Here is a 21,190-nt window from a genome sequence, read left to right on the forward strand (position 1 = left end):
AGCCGACAGGGCACTTGAAGTGTCACAAACAGTGCGAGAAGAGAGGACTGCGAAAAACTGCGAAGCTATCAACCCGGCAGAGTAGCCAGACATTCTGCACCTTCCAGAGTCCACTTTGTTGTCACGACCCCTCGCCGCTGAAGGCGGTCTTATACAGCTCGGCACAGTTAAAAAGTAGAAGGACGCAAAGCTGTTTTCTTCATCTCTTCTACTATCAAGTACTGCCAATTAAAAAAAAGTTAGAATGTGTTAGTTTCAGCAACAGTCACTTGGACGAATAAATAAAACTTCACTGTCAGAACGCGCCTGGCGGCAGACGGCTCAGCAATGGAGTACAGAGAGGTGGGCTGGGAGAGGGTGACGCGGGGCGCACTTCTATGTTTACTTCTTTTCAATATCAGTAAAATAACTCTCACACAAATAATAACAATTCGTAAAGACGATATAAAAATGGCGTCCACAAACGAAGTTATTAGTTCCTGTATTATAATATGTTCTGTGGTCATACGTAATTTCCATTTCAAACGCGTAAATAATTATATATATATATATATATATATATATATATATATATATATATATATATATACTGTAGATACTGTTGCTGGTTTATATTTGAATTAAATACTGTAAGCTTGTTTTTTTAGCTAGCTCAAACATTATTTACATATTTTCTTATCAGTAAGCAGTGTGTACACAAAGTTACACACACGATATTTTACAATAACATGTTAAGCCATACTTATATTTCTTTCTGTGTATATTTATGACCTGCAGTTCGTCCATCGTGGTAATCAGCAGTGAGAAATGGCTGATTCTGTGGATGCAGATCTAACTTTACATTTGGGATTAGGAATGGGGAAAGGATGGAGGAAGGTGACCTTGGAAAGGAGCAAAATTACTTTGAAAACAGAAGTGAAGTGGAGAATGAGGACGTTTATATAGTCAACGCAGCAGACATTTTTGGGTATCCTCAGTCAGCAGACTTTTCTGAGGATGAGTCTGATTTGGATCTTCATTCTGATGAGAACTTAGACGAGCCATGTAGCCTTAGTGACAGTATTTGTAACTGGACTTGTTGCTCTAACAGCACTTTTAGGGTTGTTGAGACTTTTATCATCCTGAACTCCCAAAAGATACAAGAAGTCTCCTCAATACTAAGAGTGGGTATTCTATTCAGAATAAGGTTGGTGGCCATTATTACTATTTTGGTATCCTTGCTTCAATCAGATACCATGAGCTCTGTCACAGAAGGCTTTACCTTGAAGTTGCAGATCAATGTGGACGGGTTGCCCTTATTTAAAAGCACTTAGCATTCAGCTTTGGCCTGTTTCGGGACTTCTCCTCAACCTTCCTATGAAAGTGCCGGTTGTTATTGGGCTAATCTGTGGACCAAACAAACCAAAGTCGTCTGAGGAGTTTATGAAAGATTTAGTTACCGAGTTAAGGGAATTAGAAAATGGGTTTTCTTTTAATGGAAAACTGCTCGTTAATTGAATTTATTTCAGGGCTAAAAATCTGGAAAAATTCCCTGTCCTTAAAACTCACTGGAGTAAATAGGACCCCATGGTACCCTCAAACAAACCCAAAGGTTTGTAATTGTATAAACACCAAACACACACACACAATGAGCTTTATATTGTAACGGCACTGACAAGATACATCATCCTGGCATGAGTCAAGTGACCCAAGTATAAGCTGGCATTACATCATCACTGGCAGGGACAGCCATATAAATGGCAAGCCTGCAAAGTCTGATGCTTTTCCAACTAGAGCAGCAAAAGGTGAGCAGGCCTTTTAAGGATTGCAAGCGTCGCCAAAGAGCTGAGAATCCATCCCTTGTGGCGCCTATGCTGTATTGGTGTCATGGGTGGGATGAGAAGACCTACAGATCCTTCTTAGCAGAGTGCGTCGGAGACCTTAAATGGACCTGCTTGGCACTTCGGAGGAGTTGCCGGAGAGTTTCAAGGCTCAAATCCGTAATCTGGAGCATGGCTTGCAGCAGCAGTATAGAAAGGAAGATAGCTAAGAGACTGTCTCCTACAGTATGCAGCTCCACCACCACTACTTCATCTACTGTGGTCCATTAGTCTGGGTAGTGCTGGGAAAAGTGTGGCAGGTTGAGTTGCCAGTGACCACAAGTGAGCCTTGAGAAGCAGGGCCAGTGGTAAGAATACACCGTCAAAGGAGAAGGCAGATCGTAAAGGCGATGGAGCCGAGATCAAGACCAGGAATGCAGTTTGCAGCTCCGGTTCAGTGGAGGAGAACAACCGAGAGACCAGTACATCTGCATCTCCAGACAAGGCGGTTTGCCTGCTTGATTTTACAGCTGATCAGCGTTGAACACCACATGACAGCGCAGCACTCAACACCCCAGCTGTGCCAGGTGACAACACAGCACTCATAATTCCTGCTTGTCACCCACCGGCTGCACGACTGAAGCGAGAGAGAAGATTTCAACGAGTTTGTGCGCCGTTGCAAGGAGTGGGAAGCGGTTGATGGGGACGCGACTTCAGCGGGAGGGCCGTGTAACGACCCAGGAGTCACCAAAATATAAACTGACAATACATCAGCTGTGGCACGGACGCATATATCAATGGCAAACCTGCAAAGTCGCGTGCTTTTCCAACCATCCATCCATCCATTCTCTTCCGCTTATCCGAGGTCGGGTCGCGGGGGCAGCAGCTTAAGCAGAGAGGCCCAGACTTCCCTCTCCCCGCCACTTCTTCCAGCTCTTCCGGAGAATCCCATGTTCCCAGGCCAGCCGGGAGACATAGTCCCTCCAGCGTGTCCTGGGTCTTCCCCGGGGCCTCCTCCCGGTTGGACGTGCCCGGAACACCTCACCAGGGAGGCGTCCAGGAGGCATCCTGATCAGATGCCCGAGCCACCTCATCTGACTCCTCTCGATGCGGAGGAGCAGCGGCTCTACTCTGAGCCCCTCCCGGATGACTGAGCTTCTCACCCTCTCTTTAAGGGAAAGCCCAGACACCCTGCGGAGGAAACTCATTTCAGCCGCTTGTATTCGCGATCTCGTTCTTTCGGTCACTACCCATAGCTCATGACCATAGGTGAGGGTAGGAAGGTAGATCGACTGGTAAATTGAGAGCTTTGCCTTACGGCTCAGCTCCTTTTTCACCACGACAGACCGATGCAAAGCCCATCACTGCGGATGCCGCACCGATCCGCCTGTCGATCTCACGCCCATTCTTCCCTCACTCGTGAACAAGACCCCGAGATACTTGAACTCCTCCACTTGGGGCAGGATCTCGCGCCCAACCCTGAGAGGGCACTCCACCCTTTTCCGCTGAGGACCATGCTCTCGGATTTGGAGGTGCTGATTCTCATCCCAGCCGCTTCACACTCAGCTGCGAACCGATCCAGAGAGAGCTGAAGATCACGGCCTGATGAAGCAAACAGGACAACATCATCTGCAAAAGCAGTGACCCAATCCTGAGTCCACCAAACCGACCCCTTCAACACCCTGGTTGCGCCTAGAAATTCTGTCCATAAAAGTTATGAACAGAATCGGTGACAAAGGGCAGCCCTGGCGGAGTCCAACTCTCACTGGAAACGGGCTCGACTTACTGCCGGCAATGCGGACCAAGCTCTGACACCGTTGTACAGAGACCGAACAGCTCTTATCAGGGGTCCGTACCCCATACTCCCGGAGCACCCCCACAGGATTCCCCGAGGGACACGGTCGAATGCCTTTTCCAAGTCCACAAAACACATGTAGACCGGTCGGGCAAACTCCCATGCACCCTCCAGGACTCTGCTAAGGGTGAAGAGCTGGTCCACTGTTCCGCACCAGGACTAAAACCACACTGTTCCTCCTGAATCCGAGGTTCGACTATCCGACGGACCCTCCTCTCCAGAACCCCCGAATAGACTTTTCCAGGGAGGCTGAGGAGTGTGATCCCTCTATAGTCCCCTTTTTAAAGAGGGGGACCACCACCCCGGTCTGCCAATCCAGAGGCGCTGTCCCCGATGTCCATGCGATGTTGCAGAGACGTGTCAACCAAGACAGTCCTACAACATCCAGGGCCTTAAGGAACTCCGGCGATCTCATCCACCCCCAGGGCCCTGCCACCAAGGAGTTTTTTGACCACCTCGGTGACTTCAGTCCCAGAGATGGGAGAGCCCACCTCAGAGTCCCCAGGCTCTGCTTCCTCATTGGAAGGCATGTTAGTGGGATTGAGGAGGTCTTCAAGTACTCCTCCCACCACCCTAACGCCCGAAGTCGAGGTCAGCAGCGCACCATCCCCACTATATACGGTGTTGACACTGCACTGCTTCCCCCTCCTGAGACGCCGGACGGTGGACCAGAATCTCCTCGAAGCCGTCCAAAAGTCGTTCTCCATGGCCTCTCCAAACTCCTCCCATGCCCGAAGTTTTGCCTCAGCAACAACCGCCGCCGCTCTCGCTTGGCCTGCCGGTACCTATCAGCTGCCTCCAGAGACCCACAGGACAAAAAGTCCTATAGGACTCCTTCTTCAGCTTGACGGCATCCTCACGCCGTGTCCACCAACGGGTTCGGGATTGCCGCCACGACAGGCACCACCACCTTGCGGCCACAGCTCCGTCAGCCGCCTCAACAATAGAGGCACGGAACATGGCCCATTCGACTCAATGTCCCCACCTCCCTCGGGACGGGTTGAAGTTCTGCCGGAGGTGGGAGTTGAAGCTACTTCTGACAGGGGACTCTGCCAGCCGCTCCCAGCAGACCCTCACAACACGCTTGGGCCTACCAGGTCTGACCGCATCTTCCCCACCATGAAGCCAACTCACCACCAGGTGGTGATCAGTTGACAGCTCCGCCCCTCTCTTCACCCGAAAGTGTCCAAGACATATGGCCGCAAGTCCGCCGACACCACCACAAAGTCGATCATCGACCTGAGGCCTAGGGTGTCCTGGTGCCAAGTGCACATATGAACACCCTTATGCTTGAACATGGTGTTCATTATGGACAATCCGTGACGAGCACAGAAGTCCAATAACAAAACACCGCTCGGGTTCAGATCGGGGGGGCCATTCCTCCCAATCACGCCCTTCCAGGTCTCACTGTCATTGCCCACGTGAGCATTGAAGTCTCCCAGCAAAACGAGGGAATCCCCAGAAGGTATGCCCTCTAGCAACCCCTCCAGAGACTCCAAAAAGGGTGGATACTCCAAACTGCTGTTCGGCACATACGCACAAACAACAGTCAGGACCCTTCCCCCCACCCGAAGGCGGAGGGAGGCCACCCTCTCGCCCACCGGGGTAAACCCCAATGCACAGGCTCCGAGTCGGGGGGCAATAAGTATGCCCACACCTGCTCGGCGCCTCTCACCGGGGGCAACTCCAGAGTGGTAGAGAGTCCAGCCCCTCTCAAGGAGATTGGTTCCAGAGTCCAAGCTGTGCGTCGAGGTGAGTCCAACTATATCTAGCCGGAACCTCTCGACCTCGCGCACTAGCTCAGGCTCCTTCCCCTTCAGAGAGGTGACATTCCACGTCCCAAGAGCCAGTTTCTGGTTTCTTTTCCAACCAGTGGGGCAAAAGGTGAGCAGTACATTTAAGAATAGCGAGCCACCTCAAACAGCCATGCAAAGAGCAGAGAAACCCATCCATTGCGCTACAACAGATTAGATTTATTAATTGCGACTCATACCGTCACTGCTTCATGCTGCTTACTGTATTAACATAACGTTTTACAAACAATACCCCACGTTAATTAGAACATTGTTTATAAATATAAGGACATGACTAACAATCACAACAAAACTGTGAACATCAGTCGAGAAATAAGAAAGTTAGACCTGATTTGAACACAAGCACTCCGCGCGCCTCCTCCACACTGGCCAAGAGTTGCACAGACGTGACGCGCCGAGCGCAGCGCTGATCAGTGTTTGTATGCGATCAGCGATCGACCCTAGGAAATGGGTGAATACGCCAAAGCTCTTTGATTTTTTAGCAGTTATTACGGCATAAATGTCTTAACATTTACAAGCGTTTTTGCTGGTCGTGTCACGTTGTACTGTAGCCGAGGACTTCGTTTCCAGGCGGCGGCGTGTCTGCTTTCTTCCCGTCCCAAATGGTATGTTTTGTCCCAGTCCTTCTCCGCCCGTGGAAGTCGAGGAAAATCAGCGTGGCTACAGCCGGACTCTTGTAAAAGGGAATGCTATCTTTTCGCGTGTTGCCGGTGCCGTAGTCCACAGTGTCATTCGAGAAACTTGACAGCTAAGAATAAGTTGGCAAGCCGCTCTTCTACAGCATGTTTCTCATTGGTGGACTAGACGAGCGGATTTGCGCCGAGATTTGACGTCATAATTACGCGACTCTACCGCTGCGAAGATGCAAGTGTGACCTACGGACACGGGGTAAGCGAGGCTCGTCTTTATATCAGAAACGCTTCTTTTAAACATACAGTTGCACACACAACGACTTATTCCACCGCTAACTCGAGATTCAGAACGCAGTGAGGAAGTTTCAGTTGTGGACGGTTTCCTGAAGGTATTTTTTTTGTCGCGCAGTAAAAACTGTTGTACACTGAATATCCTAATCAAATGTATTTATTGCGGGTTTATTTTGTAAATCAAATACGTTTTACAGTTTCTTTCTGACACAGAGATTGGTTAAATATATTAATTACAGTATTCTAGTTATATTATCCTTTTTTTTTGAGCAGAGGGCTGCGAGCTTCTCTTCGCAACTGGAGCAAAGCAGTAAGGAAAGTGGACGGGACAAGTGGCAGCCACTGGTCAGCCCAAACGCCCGTCGGGTGTGCCAGCGCAGGGTAGAGATGACCAGCCCTTCATAGGATAGCATTGGGTGTAAGGAGGTAGAAAGCAGCCGAAAATGGGACCCTGAAGGGCGAACTCATCCTCGGAGCCCCATCTTAGAAAAGCCACTCGGCCTAGGAGTTCCTGTTCAAAGCACAGCGTTTAGTCGCCGCCCTCACTCAATTGGCAATGCTCAGTAGGTTGTCTGCCTCTGCCGTGTGCAGTGACTTCCATAATGCATTGTTGTCATTTTTATGTGGTGGGACCGAAATGTATGCAAGTACCCTTAAGTTAAAATCTGCAACCTGCACTTTGATCACGTCTGAATTATTTTGTAATTTTAAGCTGTGGAACAGAGCGATAACTCAAGAAAAAAAACGTATCTTTGTCTCAAAAATTATGGAGGGCCAATAATAAAAATAATTTTAGTAATTATTCAAAACAGATTCAGATCACTTATTGTGTCATTTTTCTGTCATATAGTGCCTTTCACATGCGTCTGCCTATTCATCCATCTTCCTGACCTGCGGTCGCAGGGCAGCTGGAGCCTATCCCAGCAGTCACTGGGTGCAAGGCTTGGATCTACAGTACACCTAGACAGGGTACCAGTCCATCACTGGGTGAACAGACACACACCCATCAAGGGCCAGTGTAGCAACACACATTCCTCCAGCATCCAGACTGTGGGAAGAAACTCACTCGGACACATGAACAACATGCAGACTCCAGGCAGGGAGCCCCCAGGACACCACTGCACCCCCCATGCTGCCCTTCTCTGGCTCTTTCACTCATAGTGTCTTTCATATCAGGCTATCCATATCTCATTCTGGAGGAGCAGTAAGAGTATTGAACAAGTCGTGATTAAGCTAAATAATATAATAAAGCATCTGCCATCGGTTCTTTATCTGTCTACCTTGTTTATTTTGAATGTCTCTTTTTTTCTATCCAATAATGATTTATTGGACTTTTTCCTTTCTTTATTGTGCATTGTCTGTTGTTCTGACCACAGCATTGGAATTCTCTGTCAGGTCAGGTTGATAGACGTCTCTATAGGGACATGAACACAAATCTAGATAGAACAACTCTGCTTTTTCTGTTACCTGTACACTCACCGGACACTTTATTAGGTACACCTCGCTGATACCCGGTTGGACCCCCTTTTGCCTTCACAAGTGCCATAATTCTTCATGACACTGATTCAGCAAGGCACTGGAGACATTCCTCATGGATTTTGGTCCATAGTGACGTGACCGCATCACACTGTTGCTGCAGATTTGTCAGCTGCACATCCATGATGCGAATCTCCTGAACCACGACAGCCCAAAGTTGCCCCACTGGATTGAGTTCTGGTGAGTGGAGGCCATTTGAGTCCAGTGAACTCATTGTCATGTTTGACAGTTTGAGATGATCTGGTCTTTGTGACATGGCACGTTATCCTGTTGAAGTAGCCATCAGATGATGGGCACACTGTGGTCATAAAGGGACGGACGTGGTCAGCAACAATACTCAGGCAGGCTGTGGCATTTCAATGAAGCTCATTTCGTACTAAGGGTGCCCAAAATCGTGCCAAGAAAATATCCCCCACACCATTAGACCACCACCAGCAGCAGTAGCAGCAGCCTGAACTGTTAATATAATGCAGGATGGAGCCATGCTTTCAAGTTGTTGATGCCAAATTCTGACCCTACCATCTGAATGTCGCAGCAGAAATCAAGACTTGTCAGACCAGGCAACACTTTTCTAGTCATCTGTTGTCCAGTTCTGTTGAGTCCCATGTGTGAATTGTATCTTCAGTTGCCTGGTCTTAGCTGGCAGGAGTGGCACCCGATGTGGTCTCCTGCTGCTGTAGCCCATCTGCTCCAAGGTTTGACGTGTTGTGTGTTCAGAGATGGTCTTCTGCATAACTCGGTTGTAACGAGTGCTTATTTGAGATGCTGTTGTCTTTCTATCAGCTCAGACCAGTTTGTCCATTCTCCTTTGACCACTGGCCTCAACAAGGCATTTTCACCGACAGAACTGCCACTCAGTGGATGGCTTCCCTTTTTTTGGCCATTCTCTGTAAACCCTTGAGATGTTTTTGTGTGAAAATCCCAGTAGATCAGCAGTTTCCGAGCTAGTCGGACCAGCCTGCCTGGCACCAACAACCATGTCACATTCAGAGTCACTTCAGTCCCCTTTCTTCCCCACACTGATGTTCAGTTTGAACTTCAGCAGGTCGTCTTGATGATCTCTACAGGCCGAAATGCACCGAGTTACTGCCATGTGATTGGCTGATTAGATATTTGTGTTAACAAGCATTTGAACAGGCGTACCTAATAAAGTGGCCGGTGAGTGTATAAACCTCTTGTTACGTAAGTGCTTATTGATTTATTCTTCTGTTTTTTTTCTGTGTCACTTATTCATTCTTGATTTGGTCTGTTTCTGATTTGTTTGGTCTTTTCTTAGAATGGTTGTTTGCCATCTTGTAAAGCACTTCAAGCTGCACCCTTTGTGCTGTACATGGCTTTCTGTTTCATGTTTAACCAGGGCTGTGGAGTCAGAGACGATTTTGGGTACCTGGAGTTGGCAAAAATGTATCGACTCCTAATAAATTTAAATTGTAATGAATAAAAAAAAAAAACACAGCAAGTTCAAAAGTTCAGATGTCCCATTTCACAAACAGCACAGTCCTAATGAAGTACTTCTCTGATGTAAGAATAAAGCTGAGCAAAGCCGAGTTGTGTTACTAATAGTGTGAAGTTCAGCTGAGCTGTTATATGTTAACCTGACATTGGAATCTGGATTATGGCACATTACAAAAAGGGTTTTCATTTTATTTCAGATATAATGTGTTTAACAAGTGTAATGATGGAGGTGGAGGTGTGTGCTGTGGCCTGATGTGTGTTCAGGGGTTCTTGTCTTTTGTTTAAACTGGCCAGTATGGTAGAGAGTCAGCTTCCTAGCCAGTAGTTCTGTGGTTAAATGACGACGTGCATGTTGCCTTCCTTCACTCAACATATTAAAATACATTAGGATATTAAATAGAGGAGTCGGAGTCTGAAGTACCGGAAACTAAGGAGTCGAAGGATTTATCTACCGACTCCACAGCTCTGTGTTTAAGTGCTTTCTGCTTAGCACATTTACTCCATAAGTTCCACGTAATGTTAACAAGCTGTTGTGGCTGAATGAAGCCATGTTGCTACTTTCTTCTTGATGTGTGATTTGCTTTCTCTGCAGTGGGCACCTCATCATGGCAGTGGCAGCCCTCACGCAGGCTCTTGGGTGCCTGTCTTTGAACATTTCTTCAGGTGTAAGAGGCCGGTGCCACACTCTGGCCGTGTTTTCTCAGGTAAGTAGTGGTTACGTACAGGTTAGGAAACTCGCAAGCTACTGAATTTGTGGCCTCTGATTAGGACTCCTGCATGGCGCTCTACTGTAATTATGTTTTGTCTTCATTTTTGCCATCTCTCTCTTTATATATACTGTAATATAATATATATATACATATATACCGTATTTATGCGTGTACCACATGCATATTTTTTCCCAAAAATTTGCATTAGAAAATTAGGTCCATGTCATACACGAGGAAATGTAATTCTGTAATGTTTACTTCTTCGCTTGGGCTCTCTCTATCTCTCTAAACGCTTCCTATACAATCACAACGCGCGTCGTACACGGGGCAAAATGATTTTCGTGATTTCTTTGTAGAAATTAGGGTGCGTGTGGTACACGAGTAAATATGGTGTATATATATAGATTTTATATAATATATATATATATACACAGTGGTGTGAAAAACTATTTGCCCCCTTCCTGATTTCTTATTCTTTTGCATGTTTGTCACACAAAATGTTTCTGATCATCAACCACATTTAACCATTAGTCAAATATAACACAAGTAAACACAAAATGCAGTTTTTAAATGATGGTTTTTATTATTTAGGGAGAAAACAAAATCCAAACCTACATGGCCCTGTGTGAAAAAGTAATTGCCCCCTGAACCTAATAACTGGTTGGGCCACCCTTAGCAGCAATAACTGCAATCAAGCGTTTGCGATAACTTGCAATGAGTCTTTTACAGCACTCTGGAGGAATTTTGGCCCACTCATCTTTGCAGAATTGTTGTAATTCAGCTTTATTTGAGGATTTTCTAGCATGAACCGCCTTTTTAAGGTCATACCATAGCATCTCAATTGGATTCAGGTCAGGACTTTGACTAGGCCACTCCAAAGTCTTCATTTTGTTTTTCTTCAGCCATTCAGAGGTGGATTTGCTGGTGTGTTTTGGGTCATTGTCCTGTTGCAGCACCCAAGATCGCTTCAGCTTGAGTTGACGAACAGATGGCCGGACATTCTCCTGCAGGATTTTTTGGTAGACAGTAGAATTCATGGTTCCATCTATCACAGCAAGCCTTCCAGGTCCTGAAGCAGCAAAACAACCCCAGACCATCACACTACCACCACCATATTTTACTGTTGGTATGATGTTCTTTTTCTGAAATGCTGTGTTCCTTTTACGCCAGATGTAACGGGACATTTGCCTTCCAAAAAGTTCAACTTTTGTCTCATCAGTCCACAAGGTATTTTCCCAAAAGTCTTGGCAATCATTGAGCTGTTTCTTATCAAATTTGAGACGAGCCCTAATGTTCTTTTTGCTTAACAGTGGTTTGCGTCTTGGAAATCTGCCATGCAGGCCGTTTTTGCCCAGTCTCTTTCTTATGGTGGAGTCGTGAACACTGACCTTAATTGAGGCAAGTGAGGCCTGCAGTTCTTTAGACGTTGTCCCGGGGTCTTTTGTGTTTGATGATCAGAAACATTTTGTGTGACAAACATAAGAATAAGAAATCAGGAAGGGGGCAAATAGTTTTTCACACCACTGTATAAAATCCCACATCTCTGTCTGTCTGCGTTTCATGAGAGAACTACTTAACAGATTTACATCAGGTTTTTTTCTATAATTTGCTTGAACTTTGCAGTTGATTTTGCGACTTCTCTCATCGCGCTAAGTATCACAGTTCGCTTACGGTACCAATTTATTTGTGCGAATCCGAGACACGCAGAGGGCCAAGGGGAGGGAGGCGGGGCCCTTCTCACTCACGCGCCAGCCTCGGGCCGTATCTTACATCTGCTTAGCTAGCAAACGAGAGAACTACTTCAAGATTTGGATCGTTTTTTTTTTCTAAAATTTGCTTGAAATTTGCGGTTAATTTTGCGACTTCTCGCATCACGCTAAGAATCCTAGTTCGTTTGTTGGAGCAATATATTCATGCTAATCAGAGACAGAGGCTGCGGGCCGAGGGGAGGGGTTTACGTGATGTCCGGAGTGGGGAGCCGGGCAGGACCCTCCTCACTGTCCTGTTTCACTACTATGCAGGGTGAGCCGTGGGGGACGGCTAGTCTAGTATAAAAACTGCAAACATTTCAGTTCAGTTAAGTGATGGCTAGTAGATTTCACATATTTCACATATATCCTTCAGTTGCCTCGTTGGCCATTTTCCTTAGTAATTTACATTGAATGATTTCACCATAAGGATTACACTGAACGCTCTATTATCTTTGCCCTTCTCCCTGATCTTTTCTCATTCTGGGCCCCGTAAATGCAGTAGCTTGTCATAATTACGTTGGCTCATTTATTTCCTGACCTTGTTTTGTTCGGTGTTCTCTGCTTGTCCTGCATGCTCACTTGTTCTTCGTCCACCTTTGGAACCGGCGAGTAACTGCTCGGGACCCTCCTGTCTTTCTCTTTCCCATCCTGACAATGAGAGGCTGCCTGCTAACTTGGGACCTCCAAGTCAGAAAGCACCTGCTTACCTGAGCGAATGAGAACATCCATCCATCCATCATCCAACCCGCTATATCCCAACTACAGGGTCACGGAGGTCTGATGGAGCCAATCCCAGCCAACACAGGGCGCAAGGCAGGAAACAAACCCCAGGCAGGGCGCCAGCCCACCGCAGGGCGGGCACACATACAAACACCAAGCATACACTAGGGACAATTTAGGATCGCCAATGCACCTAACCTGCATGTCTTTGGAGTGTGGAAGGAAACCCACGCAGACACGGGGAGGACATGCAAACTCCATGCGGGGAAGACCCGGGAAACGAACCCAGGTCTCCTTACTGTGAGGCAGCAGTGCTACCCACTGCGCCACCGTGCCACCGCGAAAGAGAACAGCATAATGTTATTCAATTGTAAAGACACAGTCATTGCTGCGTATTCGGAAGACATTTTCTTTCACTGGTTATTTTAAGGCATGTTTTTCTTTCATCACAGAAAGTCTCCTCTAAATATTAACTTTGCATGCTAGTTTTGCACTTCTTCTTGTTTAGTTTTTTGTAGTGAATACTCCTTGGTAATGACTCAGTGAGTCCCTCTAGTGTCCATTTATAGACCAGCCACCCTCCATTATTTTTGTAGGCAGCGGTCAATTTGAAATGCAATATTTAAACCTACTAGTGAAATATGGGGCCTCCCGGTCACATGCATGTCTCCTTCTTTGTTATTTTGCATCCCGTTTCACACAGTTGATGCTTATCAGATGGCTCTAATCCTCTCCTTCATCCTCCTATGATGGTGTTCTTCATCACATTATTATTCTCTGCAATTTCCTTAGCGCTCAGCAGATGTCACTGGTTGTCTTTTTCTCTCTGCCATGTCACTTTGTTTGCAGATCACTTTGCCATAATAAACCTATTACTGCAGGTGAGTTTGCCAAGGTTGCCACTACCCGATACTTTTTCCGGTTTTCCAGAACGTATCCACTTTTGATCAAGATCAAGGTTCTAGTCCCAGTAGTTACACGTGGACTTCCTGTTGCATGCTTTTCTCCACCTTTGTTGTTCCTGCACTTGACACTCAGCAGATGCCGGTGTACTTCTTTTTCATCGTCGTCTTCTTCTTCCTCTTCCTATTATGGAGTTCTTCAAGACGTCATCTGCCTTTGCAATGTGTTGGATGCTCAGCAGATGTCGCCAGTCTGTTTTTTTCTTTCCACCATGTCACTTTGTTTGCCGATCACTTTAATGTAAGAAACTCCTGAGCACAGCACAGGTTTTTTTTTTTTTTTGCCTTAGCATAACACAATATCAAGATCAGGGTTCCAGTTCCAGTATTTTACAAGCAGTTGCCTGACAATTGGACAGGCCTCAACATTTTATATATATATATATATATATATACTAGCAGAATACCCGCGCTTCGCAGCGGAAAAGTAGTGTTTTAAAGAAGGTACGAAAAAGAAAAGGAAAAATTTTAAAAATAACGTAACATGATTGTTAATGTAATTGTTTTGTCATTGATATGAGTGTTGTTCTCATATCTATCTATCTATCTATCTATCTATCTATCTATGTTGTTCTCATAGCTATCTATATATATATACCTCTAACTATCTATATATATATACCTCTATCTATCTATCTATCTATCTATCTATATATATATATATATATATATATATATATATATATATAGCAAAATACCCGCTTAGGCAGCGGAGAAGTAGTGTGTTAAAGAAGGAAAGAGAAAGAAAAGGAAACATTTTGAAAATAACGTAACATGATTGTCAATGTAATTGTTTTGTCACTGTTATGAGTGTCGCTGTGATATATATATATATATATATATAGCAAAATACCCGTGTCACTTGTGATGTCATGTGTTAAAGAAGTTATGAAAAAGAAAAGGAAACATTTTAAAAATAATGTAACATGATTGTCAAAGTAATTGTTTTGTGTATTTGGTGGCAGCGTCACAAAGTTGTTTTCGGTAGCTGCATCAGAAAATGTACCACCACGTCTGACACGCCTCCTTTTTACTGTTTTCTCAAAGCTTGGATTGCTGCTGTCATATATATATACACACACACACACACACACACACACACACACATATATATATAATATACATATATATACACATACATACATACATCTATACTAATAAAAGGCAAAGGCCTCACTCACTCACTCACTCACTCACTCACTCACTCACTCACTCACTCATCACTAATTCTCCAACTTCCCGTGTGGGTGGAAGGCTGAAATTTGGCAGGTTCATTCCTTACAGCTTCCTTACAAAAGTTGGGCAGGTTTTATATCGAAATTCTACGCGTAATGGTCATAACTGGAAGCACTTTTTCTCCATTTACTGTAATGGAGATGAGCTTCAACGCCGTGGGGCGGAGTTTAGTGTGACATCATCACGCCTCCCACGTAATCACGCAGCACATAGAAAATCAGGAAGACCTCAAAAAAGCGCTGAAGAAAACATGCATTATATAATTGAGAAGGCAGCGAAACAATAAGAAGCGAGCGAGTGACATATACAACCATGTTCATGAGTTCTGCTACTTCGGAAACAAAGCACGATGTAAACCTACACTTTAAATTAAGTTCATAGACAGGGTGCCGCTGGCGTTTGTAATTTAGTGCCTGCCCATATAAGGCCGTCCGTCAGCGGCAATCCAATAGCAAACTGCCACTAAATATTCACGGGTGAAGGACTGTGTTTATGGAGAGGAAGATGAGATGGTCAGGGTGGTGTTTGACACAAACTCAGCAAAACTGCGAGAGAAAGTTTTAAGTGCCAGGACTAAGGTAACATTAAATACAGCCATGGACATAGCACGAGATGGCACCAGCACAGCTGGGAACCTTCGATGCATGTACACCGAGTGGCTCACGTGAACTGACGAGTGCACAGATAAAAGCAACAGTTCCAAAGAGCGCTGAACAAAACCGAATTACACAATTGAAAAGGCAGCAAAAATATGAAGCGCCTGATAAGCATATTCATAAATCCAACTACTGCGGAAACAAAGCACACGGTGGAAAAGTCAATGTCCCGCTAAAGGAAGACAGTGTAAAAAAAACCGTGCATGCAGTGTGTCAGGTCTCAGATAAAGAAGAAGACGAGCTGTTTATTGATGCAGTAAGAAACTAATCGATGAATGAAACCTGTCATCTTTACAACGATTGACAAACACGGAATGTAACTTGAACACAACACATCCTACAAATACGAACCTGATTGAAAGAAATAATGATAATCAAATCCTTGATGACAGCAACACTCAGTAACACTCACAAAACAAATACTGTATATTGACAGTCATGTTACGTTATTTTTAAAATGTTCCCTTTTCTTTTTCTAGCTTTTTTAACACACTACTTCTCCGCTGCGATACGCTGGTATATATATATATATATATATATATATATATATCCGATCTACATACTCGAATAATGGATACTTTATTCGCCATCAATGATTGTTTTGGTAAAGCCATACTCAGTGTATTCATTAGATGAACGGTAAAAAAGTAAGAGCGAGGGGAGGATGCAGGCTGTAGTGCGTCAACTCTATCTGAATTGCGCGATCACATTTCAAAAATATATCTTTTCAAGTTCTATTTAGTCCATATTTGTCAAACTCAAGGGCCACGGGCCACATCCGCACGGCGTGTAATTATATCCGCCCGAGATCATTTTATATACTGTATTATTGTTATTAATGGCCCAGGTATATGAAGCGCTGGTAACACAATAAACTACAGATCCCATAATGCAGCGCTTCAGCTGCCTTGCGAACACTTATTGCGGCTAGCTCACGCGATGCTGGAGAGAAAAGTTCATTCTGAAAATAGAGCCTTTAAAAGCGATGGGAGGCTGAGTATATGTTTACTGAACCCGTGTGTCTCATTTGTGGAGCTAATGTGGCTGTAATTACAGAATTTAATCTAAGACGGCACTATGAGACAAAACATCAGGGTAACCTGAATGCAATGCAGAAGATACAGAAAGCAGAATAATTAAATAAGAATCTGACACTTCAGCGGACGTTTTACCCGTGCACAATCACAAAGTGATTTCAAGTGAAGCTGCTTTTATGGGAGACACAAATGCACCAGTGCAATTTGCCCCACTTTCCCTGTTGCCAAGTAATGTTAAACCAAGTCGTCACTACGGTGTTCCCAACACGCACTTTGCTGATAAACTGAGCGCACTGAGTTTGCACGGCGCTTTGGTGACTTTGAAGAACAAAAAGTCCGTCTACATGCGGCTCGAACCTTGTGCATGTTTGGTAGCACATATCTGTGTGAGAAGCTCTTCTCAGTGATAAAGACTAACAAAACAGCACACAGGAGTCACCTCACTGATGAGCACCTGCAATCCATCCTGAGAATCTCCACAACACAGAACCTCACAGCAAACAGAAACGAACTTGTGGCCAAAAAAAGATGCCAGGCGTCCAGCTCTAAAATGACATATGAGCAAAGACAACTGAATGATTTGATTTGTTATTGCTGAAAGGAACACATTTTATTTATATTTCCAGGTTTTGTTATGCAGCATGTTCATATTTGAATTTGTATAATTTTGACAGGATATATTTTTATGGAGAGCAAAATCTTTTGGGATATTTAAAATCTAAGTTTATTTTTATATAAAATTACATAAGAGTAAAGAAATTTGAATGTTTGTTCTTTTAATGTTTACTTTATTTCTAACTTGTATAATTTAGACAGGATATATTTTTATGGAGAGCAAAATATTATAAGTTGTTTAAGGTTTGAGTTGATTTATTCAGGAATAATATTCCTGTCTGTTTTTACCATTCCTACCAAAGATATTTCTGTCGACTAAATAAAAATTCCTTCTATTTAAAATTTAAATAGAACTTGAACAAATACGATAGTTCATAATATCCACGCAGACTTGCACGTAAGAGCGGAGTTATCCGTTTTAACAAGCAGCGTATTGCACTGATACGAAATAGCTGTGTGTGTATATATGTAGATATGTATGTATATGTATATATATGTTTATATATATGTGTGTGTGTGTGTATGTATATATATATATATGTATTTGTGTGTATATATGTGTGTATGTATAGATATGTATATATATATGTTTATGTGTGTGTGTAAATATATATATATATGACAACAACACTCATCACTCACAACAGTGACAAAACAATTACATTGACAATCATGTTACGTTATTTTCAAAATGTTTCCTTTTCTTTTCATTGCTTCTTTAACACACTACTTCTCGCATGCTGGTATTTTGCTAGTATATATATAATATACATATATATATACACATACATATCTTCATATCTACATATCTATATACATATCTACACACACAAATTATATATATGTGTGTATGTATGTATGTGTGTGTGTGTGTGTGTATATATATATATATATATACATATACTTGTGTGTATGTTTGTATGTGTCTATATGTGTGTGTATAGCTTTGGTCACTGAGTGCAAGGGAAAAATAATGAAATATAGTCTAAGTTATTAAACAGTAAAACATTAACGTTTTAAGAAGTACAGGTACATTGAGCACTACTGGAGTGGTTGCGGGTAAACTACATTTTAAAGATGGTGTAACACAACAGGTAAGTAACTAACAGCAGCTAAAATGTATATGGATCATCTCTCGGTAGTAGATCCCTTTTGAAAGGCGCTACACGACGGCTGTGGTATAGAAATTACATTTTCTATGTGAACGTTCAAATTTGTGCCTCTGGTAATGTGCCTTACCGGCAATTAAAGAAAATTATTTTTGTGTCCTCTGCCGTGTTAAGGAGAAAGGCTTTGGTTTGGGATAAAAGGAAAAAAGGTGTAAAGAAAGGAAAGTTGCCTTTTTCTTTTATATAGTATAGAGAGATGTGTTCGCTGACGTTATGATCGCCTTTTGGCGACAGTCACGGTGGGTCTTGTGTAGACTGGTGAGACGTCCCTGCCATTAATCGGCTGTGATGGCACTGTGAGTCCTCCACTCGTATGCGTGTGTTCATAATCCGAGCTGAGGACCTGATAATCGTATACGTGCAAAAGAAAGTGTGAATCGCCTTAATATTATTTTGCCGTGGTGTAGAAAAGGGGTCCCGTGTTTGCACTTGTCTGGGCTATAGCGCAGGGGGAGGATGAAAAAAATTAAAAGTGCTCACTTTGACTTAAGGCAGAAGCGCAGTCAGCGTCTCAAAGGCCGGCACAGCTATGCACGCTGCGCTGGCTGCTCGACTTTTGCTGGGCAGGAGACCCCAGTTTTGCAGACACGTTCATGATATCAAAAGTCTCAGCGCTCTTTGGAGGTCATTCATATATTATATATATAGCAAAATACCAGCGCCTCGCAGCGGAGAAGTAGTGTGTTAAAGAAGTAATGAAAAAGAAAAGGAAACATTTTAATAATAACGTAACATGATTGACATTGTCATGAGTGTTGCTGTCATATATATTCCTGCCTAAATAAGTCACCCTCGCTTCGCTCTTACTTTTTACCGTTCATTTAATCATGGCTAGTGGCGGGAAAAATTATAAAATGGAAGGAGGATGGCTTTACCAAAACAATTATTGATGGCGAATCGATTATTCATAAAGCTTGAATTGGTGATCTGTTTTTCGGTGTTAACCTCATATTTTTTCATACTTCTTCTCAAACTAAGGTGGTGCGAGGGTAAAATGAATCGGGATGTGCTGATCAATGTAATCCGTGTACCAGGAAATCATGCATTGACAAAAGCTCCCCTTTGCTTGTAATGCAAAGTGTGATTAAATGCATTATTTTTCAACGCGTTATGGAGCACATGCATCGAAGCTTCTCAGCTGTGCTTGTGCTAAGAAAAGGAAAGATTTTAAAAATAGCGTAACACGCTTGTCAATGTGACCTTTTGTAAGTAGTGCCTGGAGGATTCAGTGTGGAGAAACTCTATAGAGACAGCGTGTGTATTAACTTGAGGTCAATGGGAGGGGAGATGATGACGTGACTCCCCCACCCGCCTTAACTGTCAATCCCCCACAAACACAGTCTCTCGGAATTTGCATAAGCACACCCCTTCACCTACAATTTTAACTTAGTTATAAAGTGATGAAAACTCTCGTTTATATCCTGCGTCCTCTCATTAAACTTGTATCCCGCATTACCTGTGGGCATGTGAAACGCCAGCGGTAGCCTGTCTATGAACTTAATTTAAAGTTTAGTTTTACACCTTGCTTTCTTTCCGAGGCAGCAGCACTCATGAATATGGTAGTATATGCCACTCGCTCGCTTCTTATTGTTTCGCTGCCTTCTCAATTATATAATGCATGTTTTCTTAAGCGCTTTTTGTAGGTCTTCCTGGTTTTCTACGTACTGCGTTGACAGTCAGTTCACGTGATTACGTGGGAGGCGTGATGATGTCACACGAAACTCCGCCCCCTACGTCTTTGCAGCTCTACTCCATTACAGTTAATGGAGAAAAATACCTTCCAGTTATGACCATTAGGCGTAGAATTTCGAAATGAAACCTGTCCAACTTTTGTAAGTAAGCTGTAAGGAATGAGCCTGCCAAATTTCAGCCTTCTACCTACACGGGAAGTTGGAGAATTAGTGATGAGTGAGTGAGTGAGTGAGTGAGGGCTTTGCCTTTTAAGATATATACTGCTCAAAAAAATTAAAGGAACACTTTTTAATCAGAGTATAGCATCAAGTCAATGAAACTTATGGGATATTAATCTGGTCAGTTAAGTAGCAGAGGGGGTTGTTAATCAGTTTCAGCTGCTGTGGTGTTAATGAAATTAACAACAGATGCACTAGAGGGGCAACAATGAGATGACCCCCAAAACAGGAATGGTTTAACAGGTGGAGGCCACTGACATTTTTCCCTCCTCATCTTTTCTGACTGTTTCTTCACTAGTTTTGCATTTGGCTACAGTCAGTGTCACTACTGGTAGCATGAGGCGATACCTGGACCCTACAGAGGTTGCACAGGTAGTCCAACTTCTCCAGGATGGCACATCAATACGTGTCATTGCCAGAAGGTTTGCTGTGTCTCCCTGCACAGTCTCAAGGGCATGGAGGAGATTCTAGGAGACAAGCAGTTACTCTAGGAGAGCTGGAGAGGGCCATAGAAGGTCCATAACCCATCAGCAGGACTGGTATCTGCTCCTTTGGGCAAGGAGGAACAGGATGAGCACTGCCAGAGCCCTACAAAATGACCTCCAGCAGGCCACTGGTGTGAATGTCTCTGACCAAACAATCAGAAACAGACTTCTACAAGCTAGACAAAGACACCTTGACTGCCATTAGGTATCAGGATTAAATCCTTGGACCCATTGTCAGACCCTACGCTGGTGCAGTAGGTCCTGGTTTCCTCCTAATGCACGACAATGCCCGGCCTCATGTGGCAAGAGTATGCAGGCAGTACCTGGAGGATGAAGGAATTGAAACAACTGAATGGCCTTCACGATCCCCTGACTTAAACCCAATAGAACATCTGTGGGACATTATGTTTGGTCCATTAGGCGCCGCCAGGTTGCTCCTCAGACTGTACAACAGCTCAGGGATGCCCTCATACAGATCTGGGAGGAAATGCCACAAGACACCATCCGTCGTCTCATTAGGAGCATGCCCCGACGTTGTCAAGCATGCATACAAGCTC

At 44.0% G+C, this 21,190-nt stretch overlaps 1 protein-coding gene across 2 annotated transcripts in view; it reads left to right on the forward strand.

Annotated features, from left to right (window-relative positions):
- The first annotated feature begins 6,250 nt into the window (after positions 1-6,250).
- Positions 6,251-21,190, forward strand: part of mrpl2 (mitochondrial ribosomal protein L2) — a 29,979-nt gene continuing 15,039 nt past the window's right edge. Inside the window, exons 1-2 of one of the 2 annotated variants that reach the window (XM_039738941.1) lie at positions 6,251-6,356; positions 9,975-10,086. In XM_039738941.1, the coding sequence (XP_039594875.1) occupies positions 9,988-10,086 (99 nt within the window). In that variant the 5' untranslated portion in view covers positions 6,251-6,356; positions 9,975-9,987. Of the gene's footprint in view, positions 6,357-6,403; positions 6,490-9,974; positions 10,087-21,190 lie in introns of those variants that run through there. The other variant, XM_039738942.1, reaches the window with a different exon arrangement.

This window comes from Polypterus senegalus, chromosome 16 (genome assembly GCF_016835505.1).
Source record: "Polypterus senegalus isolate Bchr_013 chromosome 16, ASM1683550v1, whole genome shotgun sequence".
NCBI lineage: Eukaryota > Metazoa > Chordata > Cladistia > Polypteriformes > Polypteridae > Polypterus > Polypterus senegalus.